Genomic DNA, 18,945 nt, shown 5'->3' with positions numbered 1-18,945 from the left:
GTGTATAATGTCACTGGTAATCACTGTATTACCTGTACACAGACACTGCATACTAAGTACAGATCTCCTGTGTATAACGGCACTTATGGTGATATTAGTATTTTTTTTATTAATGATTAGTATTGTAGTATTCAGTCACTATGTGGTAGTTATATGTTGTCCGGCCATGGTGTGGTGGTATTTGTTACTTGCATTTGCTATTATTTGGTCACAATGTGGTGGTAATATGTGGTCTGGACATTGTGTGGTGGTATTTGTTCCTTGTATGTGATATTATTCAGTCACTGTAGTAATATGTGGTCTGGACATGGTGTGGCAGCATTTGTTCCTTGTATGTGGTATTATAGGTCACTATGGTGGTAATATGGTGTCTGGTCATGGTGTGGTGGTATTTGTCCCTTTTATGTGATATTATTGGTAATTTTAAAAATTGAAAAATAAATAAAAATATACCAAATTTGTATTGAATATTTTAACAAATGATTAATAGGATAGAGTAGAGTAGTGCTCAGCCAAAAGAGTCTACCTTGTTGAGGTGGCGGCTTAAAAAATCTTTTGGCCAAGACAAAAGCTGCTGGCTATATGTGTGATCTGGTGATGGGAACTGTTAATGTGCGATTGGTGAGAAGTGGAGTTTTTCCAAGAGAGAGCGGTGGGGCTGTGGACAGTTCAAGGAGTGGAGCCTGGGCGATGTTTCAAGGGGGCCCCGAAAATTTTGCCAGTACGGGGCCCCAAAATTCCTAGTGGCAGCCCTGGGTCTATTATTCAGTATGGAGCAATATATGGGGCTCATTATACTGTATGGAGCAATATATGGGGCTCATTATTCTGTATGGAGCAATATGTGGTGCCATTATACTGTATGGAGGACTAAACTGTCCAGTTTTTGAGCTATTCATCTCACTCATGTAATGTAAAAAGTAAGTGAAATCTTTTGGCATTGTACCTTTATTTCTCTACCATATCTGTGCATCATGAATCGTGGTATATGCTAAAGTCACCCACTGAGACTCTTTCGCCAGGAACCCACGGTAACCTGGAGCCAGCCCTGAGAGGGGGTCTGTGTGAGAGATAACAGGCTGGAGGAACAGAAGAGAGATAAATTGTGATATCCTAATTCTTGTTTCGCTGTAACATTAGGTTGAGGGTCGGACTGACCCACCGGAGAACCGGAGGATCCTCCAGTGGGCTCAGGCACTGATGTCTGCTGGCATACAGGGCCGGCAGCTGCCTAGGGCCCACCGCTGCCCCAGGGCCCCCCAGCAAGTAACGTGTCACTACTAGCGGCACACCACGCTGCTGCTATGAGGCCCATAAGTCAGGGTCCGCTCAGTGCCAGCGGAGCAGCAGCGGTGGAGCAGCGGGAGACAGGAGGCAGGAGCCTGCTGCTGCAGCTAAAGCCTGTGCCTGCTGCAAAAGAGAAATGAATATTCACTGCATTCCATACCCATGGACGTGGAATGCAATGAACATTTATTTCACTTTAACAGTGGGCAGTGATCAGCACCCGGGCTAGTGCCGGGACCCTGAGCAGGCAGGGGGCTCATTTGCCATCTGGGACACCTGCGCACTATAGGGGCCCGGTGCCTGTGCCAGTGCCGGCACCCGCAAGTGGGCGTCCCTTGCTCCGGGCCCCTTTTCTTGCAATACTTACCTCTCCTCATTAAACCGCTGCAGCATCTTCTGTGTCTTCTGATTGTGGTGTTAAGGTCAGAAGGGGCGATGACGTCACGTCTGTGCACGCTTTGTCTGTGTAGTTAAAGCACAGAGAGCTGGAAGATGGCGACGGTAAGGTGAGTATTTCATTTTTTGATGTTTGGAGCATTATATATGGGGACCATCATACACTGGAGCATCATATATGGGTCCATCATACACTGCAGCAATATATATGGGGCCCATTATACTGTACACTGCAGCATCATTATTCTGTATGGAGCACTATGCGGTGCTGTACTGTATTGAGGGCTATACTGTCCAGTTTCTGAGCTATTGTAGAATGTGCAATAGATATCACTCATGCAATGTAAGAAGTAATTGGAATCTTTGGCATTGTACTATACTTATATTTCTTCCATATCTGTGCATCATGAATTGTAGTATGTGTTAATGTGGCCCACTGAGACTCTTTCGCCCCTGGCCCACGAAAACCTGGAACCGGCCCTGGGGATGAGGTGCCATGCATGCCAGGATGGTGATCAGGGGGCTATGTATACCTGATTTGGGGACATATATATATATATATATATATATATATATATGTATATATATATATATATATATACTGTATATATACTGTATATATACTGCTCAAAAAAATAAAGGGAACACTTAAACAACAGAATATAACTCCAAGTAAATCAAACTTATGTTAAATCAAACTATCCACTTAGGAAGCAACACTGTTTGACAATCAATTTCACATGCTGTTGTGCAAATGGAATAGACAACAGAAGGAAATTATTGGCAATTATCAAGATACGCTCAATAAAGGAGTGGTTCTGCAGTTGGGGACCACAAACCACATCTCAGTACCAATGCATTCTGGTTGATATTTTGGTCACTTTTGAATACTGGTTGTGCTTTCACACTCTTGGTAGCATGAGACGGACTCTACAACCCACACAAGTAGCTCAGGTAGTGCAGCTCATCCAGGATGGCACATCAATGCGAGCTGTGGCAAGAAGGTTTGCTGTGTCTGTCAGTGTAGTGTCCAGAGGCTGGAGGCGCTACCAGGAGACAGGCCAGTACACCAGGAGACGTGGAGGGGGCCGTAGGAGAGCAGCAGCAGGCCCGCTACCTCAGCCTTTGTGCAAGGGAGGAACAGGAGAAGCATTGCCAGAGCCCTGCAAAATTACCTCCAGCAGGCCACAAATGTGAATGTGTCTGCAGAAACGGTTAAAAACCTACTCCATGAGGATGGTCTGAGTGCGCGACATCCACAGATGGGGGTTGTTCTCACAGCCCACACCATGCAGGACGCTTGGCATTTGTCACAGAACACCAGGATTGGCAAATTCGCCACTGGTGCCCTGTGCTCTTCACAGATGAAAGCAGGTTCACAATGAGCACATGTGACAGACGTGACAGAGTCTGGAGACACCATGGAGAGCAATCTGCTGCCTGCAACATCCTTCAGCATGACCGGTTTGGCAGTGGGTCAGTAATGGTGTGGGGTGGCATTTCTTTGGAGGGCCGCACAGCCCTCCATGTGCTCGCCAGAGGTAGCCTGACTGCCATTAGGTACAGAGATGAGATCCTCAGACCCCTTGTGAGACCATATGCTGGTGTGGTTGGCCCTGGGTTCCTCCTAATGCAGGACAATGCCAGACCTCATGTGGCTGGAGTGTGTCAGTAGTTCCTGCAAGATGAAGGCATTGAAGCTATGAACTGGCCTGTCCGTTCCCCAGACCTGAATTCGATTGAACACATTTGGGACATCATATTCGCACCATCCACCAACGTCACATTGCACCACAGACTGTCCAGGAGTTGGCAGATGCTTTAGTCCAAGTCTGGGAGGAGATCCCTCAGGAGACCATCTGCCGCCCCATCAGGAGCATGCCCAGGCATTGTAGGGAGATCATACAGGCACGTGGAGCCACACACACTACTGAGCAACATTTTCTTGTCTTGAGGCATTTCCACTGAAGTTGGATCAGCCTTTAACTTCATTTTCCACTTTGATTTTGAGCATCATTCCAACTCCAGACCTCCGTGGGATATTAGTTGTGATTTACGTTGATAATTTTTAGGTTTTATTGTTCTCAACACATTCCACTATGTATTGAATAAAGCTTTACAACTGGAATATTTCATTCAGTGTTATCTAGGATGTGGGATTTTAGTGTTCCCTTTATTTTTTTGAGCAGTGTATTCTTCTATTTTATTCAGAATAGAAATTAACCACTTCTTTCACATGGATTGTCAATGCAACCCTCTTGTCCCACTCTTGACACACTGATAGCAACACCGCATAAGAAATGCTAGCACAGGCTTCCAGTATCTGTTTCGGATGCTGCAAATCTCATATCTTCACAGCATAGATAATTACCTTCAGATGACCCTAAAGATAAAAGTCTAATGGTGTCAGATCAGAAGACCTTGGTGGCCATTCAACTGGCCCACGAAGACCAATCCACTTTCCAGGAAACTGTTCAGTTATGCACTGAAGGTGGCACGTTCCCTGAGTTTTTACCTGGGATGTGGGATTTTAGTGTTCCCTTTATTTTTTTGAGCAGTGTATATATATATATATATATATATATATATATATATATATATATATATATATATATATATATATATATACCAGGATGGGGGATATTAGTACAGAATTGACCACATTTTTTACTTAAATTTTTTTCTATTTTCTTCCTCTAAAGCAGTGATGGGCAACCTTTTGAGCTTGGTGTGTCAAAATTCGCCAAAAAAACGAACATAACTTGGGTGGTGTGTCACCTTGATAAAAAAAACCCCATAATTTTGCGACATGTATAGTTTAAATAACAAATACAGTGGGGCAAAAAAGTATTTAGTCAGTCAGCAATAGTGCAAGTTCCACCACTTAAAAAGATGAGAGGCGTCTGTAATTTACATCATAGGTAGACCTCAACTATGGGAGACAAACTGAGAAAAAAAAATCCAGAAAATCACATTGTCTGTTTTTTTTATCATTTTATTTGCATATTATGGTGGAAAATAAGTATTTGGTCAGAAACAAACAATCAAGATTTCTGGCTCTCACAGACCTGTAACTTCTTCTTTAACCCCTTCCCGACATTTGACGTACTATCCCGTCGAGGTGGGGTGGGCCCGTATGACCGCCGACGGGATAGTACGTCATAGCCGATCGGCCGCGCTCACGGGGGGAGCTGCATATCGCAGCTGACATCCGGCACTATGTGCCAGGAGCGGTCACGGACCGCCCCCGGCACATTAACCCCCGGCACACCGCGATCAAACATGATCGCGATGTGCCGGCGATGCAGGGAAGCATCGCGCAGGGAGGGGGCGTGTGATCGCGTTGCTGCAAGGGTCTTACCTCCCTCCCTGCCTGCTCCAGACCCGGATCCAAGATGGCCGCGGATCCGGGTCCTGCAGGGAGGGAGGTGGCTTCACAGACGCCTGCTCAGAGCAGGCACTGTGAAGCAGCCTGTACTTCTCGCAGATCGGTGATCTGTCAGAGTGCTATGCAAACTGGCAGATCACCGATCTGTATTGTCCCCCCCTGGGGCAAAGTAAAAAAGTAAAAAAAAAAATTTCCAAATGTGTAAAAAAAAATAAAAAAAAATATTCCAAAATAATGAAAAAAAAAAATATATATTATTCCCATAAATACATTTCTTTATCTAAATAAAAAAAAAAAACAATAAAAGTACACATATTTAGTATCGCCGCGTCCGTAACGACCCAACCTATAAAACTGCCACACTAGTTAACCCCTTCAGTAAACACCGTAAGAAAAAAAAAAAAAAACGAGGCAAAAAACAACGCTTTATTACCATACCGCCAAACAAAAAGTGGAATAACACGCGATCAAAAAGACTGATATAAATATCCATGGTACCGCTGAAAACGTCATCTTGTCCCGCAAAAAACAAGCCGCCATACAGCATCATCAGCAAAAAAATAAAAAAGTTATAGTCCTGAGAATAAAGCGATACCAAAATAATTATTTTTTCTATAAAATAGTTTTTATCGTATAAAAGCGCCAAAACATAAAAAAATGATATAAATGAGATATCGCTGTAATCATACTGACCCGACGAATAAAACTGCTTTATCAATTTTACCAAACCCGGAACGGTATAAACGCCTCTCCCAAAAGAAATTCATGAATAGCAGGTTTTTGGTCATTCTGCCTCACATAAATCGGAATAAAAAGCGATCAAAAACGGTCACGTGTACGAAAATGTTACCAATAAAAACGTCAACTCGTCCCGCAAAAAACAAGACCTCACATGACTCTGTGGAGCAAATGTGGAAAAATTATAGGTCTCAAAATGTGGAGACGCAAAAACTTTTTTGCTATAAAAAGCGTCGCTGGTTTCACACTTCCGTTTTTGTCTGCAGCGTTTTTTGCACAAAAAAACGCATGCGTTTTTTCCCTATATTTAACATTGAAAACGCATGCGGTTTTTTTGTACGTGTTTGGTCGCGTTTTCAAACGCATGCGGTTTTTTTCTGCATGCGTTCATTTTCAGAAATACAACCTGCAGTATTTTCTTGCGTTTTTAAGCACATGCGTTTGTTTGCGTTAAAAACGCATGCATTTTTATCGAAAAAAACAGAAAACACACTGAAAAGCCACCCACCACCATCAAGGTGATAAAGGGATCCAAACCCTAACCCTAACTCTACCCCTAACCTCACCCCTAACCGTTTAATGAACATTTTCTGACAGTCATAGTGCCACGTATTTCAGTGCCACGTATTTCAGTGCCACGTATTTCAGTGCCACGTATTTCAGTGCCATGTATTTCAGTGCCACGTATCACGTATTTCAGTGCCACGTGTTTCAGTGCCACGTATTTCAGTGCCACGTATCACGTATTTCAGTGCCACATATTTTAGTACCACGTATTTCAGTTGCACGTATTTCAGTGCCACGTATTTCAGTGCCACGTATTTCAGTGCCACGTATCACGTATTTCAGTGCCACGTGTTTCAGTGCCACGTATCACATATTTCAGTGCCACGTATTTCAGTGCCACGTATTTCAGTGCCACGTATTTCAGTGCCACGTATTTCAGTGCCACGTATTTCAGTGCCACGTATTTAAGTGCCACATATCACATATTTCAGTGCCACTTATTTAAGTGCCACGTATTTCAGTTCCACGTATTTCAGTGCCACGTATTTCAGTGCCACGTATTTCAGTGCCACGTATTTCAGTGCCACGTGTTTCAGTGCCACGTGTTTCAGTGCCACGTATTTAAGTGCCACGTATCACGTATTTCAGTGCCACGTATTTCAGTGCCACGTATTTCAGTGCCACGTATTTCAGTGCCACGTATTTCAGTCACGTTTAGGGTTAGGGTTAGGGGTAGGGTTAGGGTTAGGGCTAGGGTTGGAGGTAAAGTTAGGGTTGGGGCTAAAGTTAGGGTTGGGGCTAAAGTTAGGGTTAGGGTTTGGATTACATTTACGTTTGGATTAGGGTTGGGATTAGAATTATGGGTGTGTCAGGGCTAGGGGTGTGGTTAGGGTTACCGTTGGGATTAGGGTTAGGGGTGTGTTTGGGTTAGGGTTTCAGGTAGAATTGGGGGGTTTCCACTGTCCAGGCACATCAGGGGCTCTCCAAGCGCGACATGGCGTCCAATCTCAATTCCAGCCAATTCTGCGTTGAAAAAGTAAAACAGTGCTCCTTCCCTTCCGAGCTCTCCCGTGCGCCCAAAAAGGGGTTTACCCCAACATATGTGTTATCAGCGTACTCGGGACAAATTGAACAACAACTTCTGGGGTCCAAGTTCTCTTGTTATCCTTAGGAAAATAAAAATTTGGGGGGCTAAAAATCATTTTTGTGGGAAAAAAAAGATGTTTTATTTTCACGGCTCGGCATTATAAACTGTAGTGAAACACTTGGGGGTTCAAAGTTCTCACAACACATCTAGATAAGTTCCTTGGGAGGTCTAGTTTCCAATATGGGGTCACTTGTGGGGGGTTTGTACTGTTTGGGTACATCAGGGGCTCTGCAAATGCAACGTGACGCCTGCAGACCAATCCATTTAAGGCTGCATTCCAAATGGCGCTCCTTCCCTTCCGAGCTCTGTCATGCGCCCAAACAGTGGTTCCCCCCGACATATGGGGTATCAGCGTACTCAGGACAAATTGGACAACAACTTTTGGGGTCTAATTTATCCTGTTACCCTTGTGAAAATACAAAACTGGGGGCTAAAAAATCATTTTTGTGAAAAAAAAAAAAGAATTTTTATTTTCACGGCTTTGCGCTATAGACTTTAGTGAAACACTTGGGGGTTCAAAGTTCTCAAAACACATCTAGATAAGTTCCTTGGGAGGTCTAGTTTCCAATATGGGGTCACTTGTGGGGGGTTTGTACTGTTTGGGTACATCAGGGGCTCTGCAAATGCAACGTGACGGCTGCTGACCAATCCATTTAAGTCTGCATTCCAAATGGCGCTCCTTCCCTTCCGAGCTCTGTCATGCGCCCAAACAGTGGTTCCCCCCCACATATGGGGTATCAGCGTACTCAGGACAAATTGGAAAACAAATTTTGGGGTCCAATTTATTCTGTTACCCTTGTAAAAATACAAAGCTGGGGGCTAAAAAATCATTTTTGAGAAAAAAAAAAAATTATTTTCACGGCTCTGCGTTATAATCTGTAGTGAAACACTTGGGGGTTCAAAGCTCTCAAAACACATCTAGATAAGTTCCTTAGGGGGTCTACTTTCCAAAATGGTGTCACTTGTAGGGAGTTTCAATGTTTAGGCACATCAGGGGCTCTCCAAACGCAACATGGCGTCCCATCTCAATTCCAGTCAATTTTGCATTGAAAAGTCAAATGGCGCTCCTTCCCTTCCAAGCTCTGCCATGCGCCCAAACAATGGTTTACACCCACATATGGGGTATCAGCGTACTCAGGACAAATTGCACAACATTTTTTGGGGTCCAATTTCTTCTCTTACCCTTGGGAAAATAAAAAATTGGGGGCGAAAAGATCATTTTTGTGAAAAAATATGATTTTTTATTTTTACGGCTCTGCATTATAAACTTCTGTGAAGCACTTGGTGGGTCAAAGTGCTCACCACACATCTAGATAAGTTCCTTAGGGGGTCTACTTTCCAAAATGGTGTCACTTGTAGGGAGTTTCAATGTTTAGGCACATCAGGGGCTCTCCAAACGCAACATGGCGTCCCATCTCAATTCCAGTCAATTTTGCATTGAAAAGTCAAATGGCGCTCCTTCCCTTCCAAGCTCTGCCATGCGCCTAAACAATGGTTTACACCCACATATGGGGTATCATCGTACTCAGGACAAATTGTACAACAACTTTGGGGGTCCATTTTCTCCTGTTACCCTTGGTAAAATAAAACAAATTGGAGCTGAAATAAATTTTGTGTGAAAAAAAGTTAAATGTTCATTTTTATTTAAACATTCCAAAAATTCCTGTGAAACACCTGAAGGGTTAATAAACTTCTTGAATGTGGTTTTGAGCACCTTGAGGGGTGCAGTTTTTAGAATGGTGTCACACTTGAGTATTTTCTATCATATAGACCCCTCAAAATGACTTCAAATGAGATGTGGTCCCTAAAAAAAAATGGTGTTGTAAAAATGAGAAATTGCTGGTCAACTTTTAACCCTTATAACTCCGTCACAAAAAAAAATTTTGGTTCCAAAATTGTACTGATGTAAAGTAGACATGTGGAAAATGTTACTTATTAAGTATTTTGCGTGACATATGTCTGTGATTTAAGGGCACAAAAATTCAAAGTTGGAAAATTGCAAAATTTTCAAAATTTTCGCCAAATTTCCATTTTTTTCACAAATAAACGCAAGTTATATCGAATAAATTTTACCTTTAACATGAAGTACAATATGTCACGAGAAAACAATGTCAGAATCGCCAAGATCCGTCAAAGCGTTCCAGAGTTATAGCCTCATAAAGGGACAGTGGTCAGAATTGTAAAAATTGGCCCGGTCATTAACGTGCAAACCACCCTTGGGGGTGAAGGGGTTAAGAGTCTCCTCTTTCCTCCACTCATTACCTGTAGTAATGGCACCTGTTTAAACTTGTTATCAGTATAAAAAGACACCTGTGCACACCCTCAAACAGTCTGACTCCAAACTCCACTATGGTGAAGACCAAAGAGCTGTCAAAGGACACCAGAAACAAAATTGTAGCCCTGCACCAGGCTGGGAAGACTGAATCTGCAATAGCCAACCAGCTTGGAGTGAAGAAATCAACAGTGGGAGCAATAATTAGAAAATGGAAGACATACAAGACCACTGATAATCTCCCTCGATCTGGGGCTCCACGCAAAATCCCACCCCGTGGGGTCAGAATGATCACAAGAACGGTGAGCAAAAATCCCAGAACCACGCGGGGGGACCTAGTGAATGAACTGCAGAGAGCTGGGATAAATGTAACAAGGCCTACCATAAGTAACACACTACGCCACCGTGGACTCAGATCCTGCAGTGCCAGACGTGTCCCACTGCTTAAGCCAGTACATGTCCGGGCCCGTCTGAAGTTTGCTAGAGAGCATTTGGATGATCCAGAGGAGTTTTGGGAGAATGTCCTATGGTCTGATGAAACCAAACTGGAACTGTTTGGTAGAAACACAACTTGTCGTGTTTGGAGGAAAAAGAATACTGAGTTGCATCCATCAAACACCATACCTACTGTAAAGCATGGTGGAAACATCATGCTTTGGGGCTGTTTCTCTGCAAAGGGGCCAGGACGACTGATCCGGGTATATGAAAGAATGAATGGGGCCATGTATCATGAGATTTTGAGTGCAAACCTCCTTCCATCAGCAAGGGCATTGAAGATGAAACGTGGCTGGGTCTTTCAACATGACAATGATCCAAAGCACACCACCAGGGCAACGAAGGAGTGGCTTCGTAAGAAGCATTTCAAGGTCCTGGAGTGGCCTAGCCAGTCTCCAGATCTCAACCCTATAGAAAACCTTTGGAGGGAGTTGAAAGTCCGTGTTGCCAAGCGAAAAGCCAAAAACATCACTGCTCTAGAGGAGATCTGCATGGAGGAATGGGCCAACATACCAACAACAGTGTGTGGCAACCTTGTGAAGACTTACAGAAAACGTTTGACCTCTGTCATTGCCAACAAAGGATATATTACAAAGTATTGAGATGAAATTTTGTTTCTGACCAAATACTTATTTTCCACCATAATATGCAAATAAAATGATAAAAAAACAGACAATGTGATTTTCTGGATTTTTTTTTCTCAGTTTGTCTCCCATAGTTGAGGTCTACCTATGATGTAAATTACAGACGCCTCTCATCTTTTTAAGTGGTGGAACTTGCACTATTGCTGACTGACTAAATACTTTTTTGCCCCACTGTATATATAATTATAATTAACTTACCTGCTTAGTGACTTCTTTGTTCATCTTTCAGTTGGTTTCTTTTGTTGGTCTTGCTATTATTTAACTTGTGTGGGGTGCCGTGAACTAAGATAAGTGAGGGGGAGGGGGAATTCTTCCAGTGATGGCGAACCTGTGGCACTCCAGCTGTTGCAAAACTACAATTCCCATCATGTCTTCACAGCCAAAGCTTTTGCTTTGAATGACCAGGCATGATGGGAATTGTAGTTTTGCAACAGCTGGACTGCCACAGGTTCGCCATCACTGAATAATTTAGTGACTTTTTTGTTGCTGAATTTCATTAGCTAAATGTTCAATTGAAGGTTGGTATTTTGTACACTTCAAGCCCAAGCAAGCGCTACTAAGTTCATCTGTCAATCTGTTTCTTTTGTTGGTTTTGATATTATTTAATGCTGAGAATAAGGTCTCACAAAAGTAGGTAGAGGGAAAAATAGTGAGTAAAGCCATTGCTATATTTTTCAGGGTGCTAAAAGTGTCTGGTAACCTATTCCAGGCACTCCAAATTTCCTGTTCATAGTGGCACTCCTCTTGATTCTCCAAGCGGCACCTTTCTAGATTCTCAAGCTTTGACCTCAAATCAACAAACACCTGAGCCCAGATGCTGTCCTGAAATTCTGCAAGTTGCATCTCCAAATCATCAATTTGTATCCACTGGAAACCATTTAATTCCAAACTACTGTAGACTACTACATCAGGATACTTAATTATTTTCATGGTCTGTTCTAGGCTTCTAAATTGATGAAATCTATCACTGAACTGGTCAAGTAACGAGTCTAAAACATGCTGATACTTTATATGCAAGGGTTCCATTTCATTTTGTACAGCTGCACTGGCCTTCTCAAAATACTTTGTTACTCGAGGAAAATACTTATAAGTTTTAGTTTCTACATCTCGCTTGAAAATTTTAAGTTTACTTTCAAAAGCTTTTATGTATCCAAACATAACGTCAATACTTTTGCCAAAACCTTGTAGCTTTAAGTTCAGTTCATTAATATGAACAGAGAGATCTGTAAAAAACATCAGGTTGTTGACCCACTTAGAATTATAGAGTTGAGGAAAGTTTCCCAGATCCTTATCCTCAAGAAATACCTTAATTTCTTCAAAGCACTCCACAAAGCGCTCAAGAACTTTGCCTCGGCTCAGCCATCTTACATTATTGTACATCAGCAGTCCACTGTAGGTGGATGGAATCAACCTCCAGTAAAAGTGCAGAAAATTCTTGCTTGTGAAGGGGGCGAGCAGCTATTAAATTAACTATTTTTGTAACAACTGACATTAAGTCGTTTAAGTCAGTGAATCCTGCTTTGGCACATAAAGCCTCCTGATGGATAATGCAATGAAAAGGCACAATCGGATGTCCAATACCTTCCGTAAACAATTTAACAAATCCGACTTTTTTCCCCACCATGTTTGGTGCCCCATCTGTCGTCACTGACACAACTTTAGAGATATCAATGCTTAGGTCACAGAATGTTTGCATAACAACCTTACATATTTCACTTCCTGATGTACTTGTTGGCACTGATACTAACTTTATCAACTCTTCTCTCATTGTGAGACCATCAGAATATCGACCAATAATGGCCAACTGAGCATGTGATGTGACATCAGTAGTTTCATCAAGAGAGATCGAAAAATATTTACAATTACTTATGTCTCTCTTTAATTGATGTTGTACGCTTGTGTTCAGTCTCATTATTCGGTCTTTTATGATATTTCTACTCAGTGGTAACTCAGATATTCTCTTAATAATTGCATCTTTATTCTGCATATCATGAAATAGAACTGGTGCACATCTTAAGAGAGTATCTTTAATAAATTCTCCCTCACTGAGTGCTTTTCCATGCTGAGCTATGGAGTGAGCAATGCTCAGACTTGCAGATGTTAAATTTGTAGAGCTTTTTACAAATTTAAGGATGGAATTAGATTGGCTCTTATGAAGGTGTAGCTGCCTGGAAATGTATTCCTTCCTTTCATCCTCACTTTTTTTCAAGAGCTGGGAATGATTAGTTTCAAAATGTCTATTTACATTCCACGTTCTGCTTACTACCGTTTCACTACATAGAACGCAAAATGATCTGCCATTTTTTTCTATAATGCCATACATCTCAGTCCATGTCTCTTGAAAGGGTCGGCTACTGCTACTACCACTCCCTTTACTTAACTTTGTTTTTTTATTTTGTGGCTTCTCCATGAGAGGGGCAGTGAGAGAAGATTTATAGTTAGCCCTGCAGGCAATTAGGGGTTGACTAACCTAACTGACCATATGATGGCACATGTAAGGTTGGTGAAATGGAGTCTGTACTATGCTGCAAGATGGCGTTCCTAATGGCGGGAAACGGCACCCATAGCACAGGCCTCTTCCAGCCTCTCCCTCACTTATCTCAGTAATGGCCAATGACACCCCACAGTTCACTGGATGATGGTTGCTGTAGTAGTCACAGGGCCTGCAGACAGCAATCACAGGGCCTGAGTCCAGACAGCAATCACAGGGCCTCCAGACAGCAATCACAGGGCCTCCAGACAGCAATCACAGGGCCTCCAGACAGCAATCACAGGGCCTCCAGACAGCAATCACAGGGCCTGCAGACAGCAATCACAGGGCCTCCAGACAGCAATCACAGGGCCTGCAGACAGCAATCACAGGGCCTGCAGACAGCAATCACAGGGCCTCCAGACAGCAATCACAGGGCCTCCAGACAGCGATCACCTCAGGCCTCAGAAGTGCATCCCAAGCGGCAGAGAGTCTAGGCCTGGGACTTCCGGTAGGCCCGAACTTCCGGCCGGCACAGCAGGGAGCAGCGCAATGCCGCCCAAACAACAGAGCTCCGGCGCAGAGCGTCTGGGCCTGGGACTTCCGGGGGCTGCGCCAGGTCTACCGGAAGTCCCAGGCCTAGACGCTCTGCGCCGGATCTCTGTTGTTTGGACCTACAGGCCTCCTGCATGGCATCCGATCCGATAAAAAATCGGAACGGCTTGCCATGCAATTTAAGGATGCAATTCTATGGGGCCGCGGCCGGCGGCCGCGTGTCACTGAAAATGACTACGCGTGTCAGCACTGACACGCGTGTCATAGGTTCGCCATCAATGCTCTAAAGCCTAGGTGCATATTATTGCCCAAAAAATATGGTAAATATCAGTGAGAGAGTGAGTACGTGGTGGCCATAATACTGTAGGACTGCATTATATTCTATGTGGCGGGGCTACATTATACTATATGAGGACAGCATTATATTCTATGACGGGGCTACATTACACCCTATGAGAGGGGTTGAGTTATACCCTATGAGGGGGCTACATTATACCCTATGAGGTGGGCTACCCCAACTCCTGCTATATCATTAAGACGTGTACTACTTTATATTATACCCTGATATTAGCGTGTGTTTCCGCACAATTAGTGGTCTTGTATTTATTTCTATGAAGCTACGTCGTGGGCCCCAAGAATGATTTTCTCTGGTGGGCCCAAAGTGCTCCAGTCCGACGCTGATTAGATTTAATGTAATACATCTCAAGTTAAAAATGATATTTATGAAGAAAAAATAAATAAATAAACAAATAGTCCTTTTTTTACATTAAAGTCCTTCATTATTGAAAAATAAAAACTAACATCATTCCACCTGTAACACCAAGATTGTCTCAGCTATTATTAGTGCAAATCAACAAAAAACAAAACAAACCTACTTATTATTATTAGTAGTAGTAGTAGTAAAAGAGTTGAGTGTAATTTTTTTTTTTAATTTATTTATTTTTAACAGAAAGCCAATCTGATTATCTCCCTCACTTCAGAAAGATCAGGCTGACACAGTGTCAGACCTCAGCCTGTAGGCTGTACTCAGGGCCGGCGACAGCACTCGGCGCACCCGGGAAAGTGGCAGGGCCCTAGCGAGACGGGGGGAGGGGGTCCATTTTGACAATTAGGACCAACTTTTTACTATAAATGCTATGCAGCATCAATAGTAAAAAGATATAATGTTAAAAATAATAAAAAAAATAAAAAATCGTGCTATTCTCACCTTCCAGTGTCTCCCGCAGCCTTCCCGCTCCTTGCGATGCTCCCGGCAGCTCCCGTTCTCAGTAATGCCTTGGGAAATGACCCCAGATGATGTAGGATCATGCGAGACTGCTACATCATCACAGGTCATTGTCGCAAAGCATCATTGGGAACAGGAGCTGCCGGCAGCATCGCTGGGCTGGATCCGGGAGCCGCCAGAAGGTGAGTATATAACTATTTTTTAATTTAATTCTTTTTTTAGCAGGGATATGGTGCCCACACTGCTATATACTACGTGGTTGTGTTATATACTACGTGGCTGTGCTATATACTAGGTGGACTGTGCTATATACTACGTGGCTATGCTATATACTATGTGGCTGTGCTATATACTATGTGGCTGTGCTATATGCTACGTGGGCTGTGTTATATGCTATGTGGCTGTGCTATATACTATGTAGCTGTGCTATATGCTACGTGGGCTATGTTATATACTATGTGGCTGTGTTATATGCTATGTGGCTATGCTATATGCTACGTGGGCTGTGTTATATGCTACATGGCTGTGCTATATACTACGTGGGCTGTGTTATATGCTGTACTGCTTGAGAAACTCTGCTCAAAACCCTCCTTACAAACATCAAGAAGAGTACACGCATAAAAAATGCTGAAATTAAGAATTTTTCTCACAATTAGCACTCAAACAATGCATGTATATGTATGATAGATTTGTTTAGTAAGTTATTCATTGCACATATCTTTTCTTTTTCAGCCTCCTCAGAGATGATGAGTGTCAACATTTTGGCACAGGAAAACTGACTCATAAAATTTTGAGCAATGATATAGTGCATATGAGGCAAAACATTTCTTTCTCGGTAACAGCGGAAGAAGATGGCCAGACCTATACATCTAAGGAAATTTCTCTAATTTTGGATAAAGCAGGTGAGTGCCACCAGTGGTGTAACTACCAGGGTAGCATGCATAGTAATGACTGTGTGCAATAAATGAAATAAATGAGTGAATGGGGAAAATGTTATGGTTTAATAATGTGCCCCATGATTACCCCTCATTATTTTTTCTCTGCAGCATTTCTATATCTCTCTCTCTCTCTCTCTCTCTCTCTCTCTCTCTCTCTCTCTCTCTCTCTCTCTATATATATATATATATATATATACATACAGCTCTGGCAAAAATTAAGAGACCACTGCAAAATGTTCAGTTTGTCTGATTTTTATCTTTACAGGTATATTTTTGAGTAAAATTTAAATGGTTCTTTTAGTCTATAAAATTCTGACAACATGTCTCCGAATTAACAAGCAGTACATTTTTTGCATTTTTTTTATGAAAAAGAAAAATGGTCAAAATAAAAAAAAAACAGTGCTTTCAAATCTCAAATAATGCAAAGAAAATAAGTTCATAATCATGTAGAAACAACAATACTAATGATTTAACTCAGGAAGAGTTCAGAAATCAATATTTTGTGGAATAACCATGATTGTTAATCACAGCTTTCATGCGTTTTGGCATGCTTTCCACCAGTCTTTCACACTGCTTCTGGCGCAAAAATGTAAGCAGTTCTTCTTTTTTTGATGGCTTATGACTATCCATCTTCCTCTTGATTATATTCCAGAGGTTTTCAATGGAGTTCAGGTCTGGAGATTGGGTTGGCCATGACAGGGTTTTGAGGTGGTCGTCTCTCAATTTTTGCCAGAGCTATATATATATATATATATATATATATATATATATATATATATATATATATAACCCCTGGCAAAAATTATGTAATCACTGGCCTTGGAGGATGTTCATTCAGTTGTTTAATATGTAGAAAAAAAGCAGATCACGGACATGGCACAAAACTAAAGTAATTTCAAATGGCAACTTTCTGGATTTAAGAAACACTAAAAGAAATCAAGAACAAAAAATGTGGTAGTCAGTAATGGTTACTTTTTTTAACCAAGCGTAGGGGAAAAATTATGGAATCACTCAATTCTGAGGAAAAAATTATGGAATCACCCTGTAAATTTTCATACCCAAAAATAACACCTGCATCAAATTAGATCTGCATCGTTGGTCTGCATCAAAAAAGGAGCGATCACACCTTGGAGAGCTGTTGCACCAAGTGGACTGACATGAATTATGGCTCCAACACAAGAAATGTCAATTGAAACAAAGGAGACGATTATTAAACTCTTAAAAGAGGGTAAATCATCACGCAATGTTTCAAAAGATGTTGGTTGTTCACAGTCAGCTGTGTCTAAAATGTGGACCAAATACAAACAACATGGCAAGGTTGTTAAAGGCAAACATACTGGTAGACCAAGGAAGACATCAAAGCGTCAAGACCGGAAACTTAAAGCAATATGTCTCCAAAATAGGAAATGCACAACAAAACAAATGAGGAACAAATAGATGGAAACTGGAGTCAACGTCTAACTGTAAGAAACCACCTAAAGGAAATGGGATTTACATACATAAAAGCTAAACAAAAGCCATCATTAACCCCTTAACGACCGCCGATACGCCTTTTAACGGCGGCCGCTAAGGGTACTTAAACCACAGCGCCGTTAATTAACGGGGCTGTGGAAAAAGTGAATAGCGCCCCCCAGAGTCAGATTTTCTCTGGGGTCTCGGTTGCCGAGGGTAGCCGAGACCCCAGAGAACATGATTCGGGGGTTTTTTACCGACCCCCGAGTTGCGATCGCCGGTAATTAACCGTTTACCGGCGGTCGCAACAAAAAAAAAAAACGCGATGTGCCGTTTAATTTCTCTGTCCTCCGATGTGATCGCACATCGGAGGACAGAGAAATAGGGTCCCCGATGGCCCCCAATAGCCCCCCGATACTTACCTACCTCCCCCGGTGCTCCTCGTGGGTCCCCATGGGCGCCGCCATCTTTTTTCCGGGAAAAAATGGCGGGCGCACGCGCAGTACGCCCGCCGCCCGGCACCCGGAAGATCTTTGGGGTCTCGGCTGCCGGGGGTAGCCGAGACCCCAAAGAACATGATCGGGGTCGGTTTGCACCGACTCCTGTTTTGCGATCGCCGGTAATTAACAGTTTACCGGCGACCGCAAAAAAAAAAAAAAAAAGCGATCTGTATTTCTCTGTCCTCTGATGTGATCACACATCAGAGGACAGAGAAATAGGGGGATTCGGGGACCCTAACATACTCACCCGGTGTCCCTGGGTCCTCTTCTGTCTTATCCTGCCAGCCGGCTTTTTCCTTATGGCGGGCGCATGCGCAGTGCGCCCGCCATCTGCTGCCATCTGCCGGCCGGCAGGAGAAGACGAGTTAGGGCTAAAATTAGGGTTAGGGTTAGGGTTAGGGTTAGAGTTAGGGTTAGAGTTAGGGTTAGGGTTAGAGTTAGGGTTAGGGCTAGGGTTAGGGCTAGAGTTAGGGTTAGGGTTAGGGTTAGAGTTAGGGTTAGGGTTAGGGCTAGGGTTAGGGCTAGAGTTAGGGTTAGGGTTAGGGCTAGGGTTAGGGTTAGGGTTGGGGCTAAATTTAGGGTTAGGGTTAGGGTTAGGCTACTTTCACACTAGCGTTTTTTGGCTTCCGTCGCAATGCGTCGGAGAAAAAACGCATCCTGCAAAAGTGCTTGCAGGATGCGTTTTTTCTCCATTGGCTTGCATTAGCGACGCATTGCGATGGATTGCCACATGTCGCATCCGTCGTGCGACGGATGCGTCGTGCTTTGGCGGACCGTCGGCACAAAAAAAGCTACATGTAACTTTTTTGTGCGACGTGTCCGCCATTTCCGACCGCGCATGCGCGGCCGGAACTCCGCCCCCGCCTCCCCTCACAATAAGGCAGCGGATGCGTTGAAAAAACAGCATCCGCTGCACCCGTTGTGCGGCGCT

At 43.0% G+C, this 18,945-nt stretch overlaps 1 protein-coding gene across 1 annotated transcript in view; it reads left to right on the top strand.

The window, feature by feature from the left end:
- IL12RB1 (interleukin 12 receptor subunit beta 1) overlaps positions 1 to 18,945 on the top strand; it is a 252,964-nt gene that overhangs the window by 90,089 nt on the left and 143,930 nt on the right. Inside the window, exon 3 of the mRNA XM_077256322.1 lies at positions 15,857 to 16,026. Coding sequence (XP_077112437.1) covers positions 15,857 to 16,026 — 170 coding nt within the window. The remainder of the gene's footprint in view (positions 1 to 15,856; positions 16,027 to 18,945) is intronic.

This window comes from Ranitomeya variabilis, chromosome 1, assembly GCF_051348905.1.
Source record: "Ranitomeya variabilis isolate aRanVar5 chromosome 1, aRanVar5.hap1, whole genome shotgun sequence".
NCBI lineage: Eukaryota > Metazoa > Chordata > Amphibia > Anura > Dendrobatidae > Ranitomeya > Ranitomeya variabilis.
This window is presented reverse-complemented; position numbering and strand designations above follow the sequence as displayed.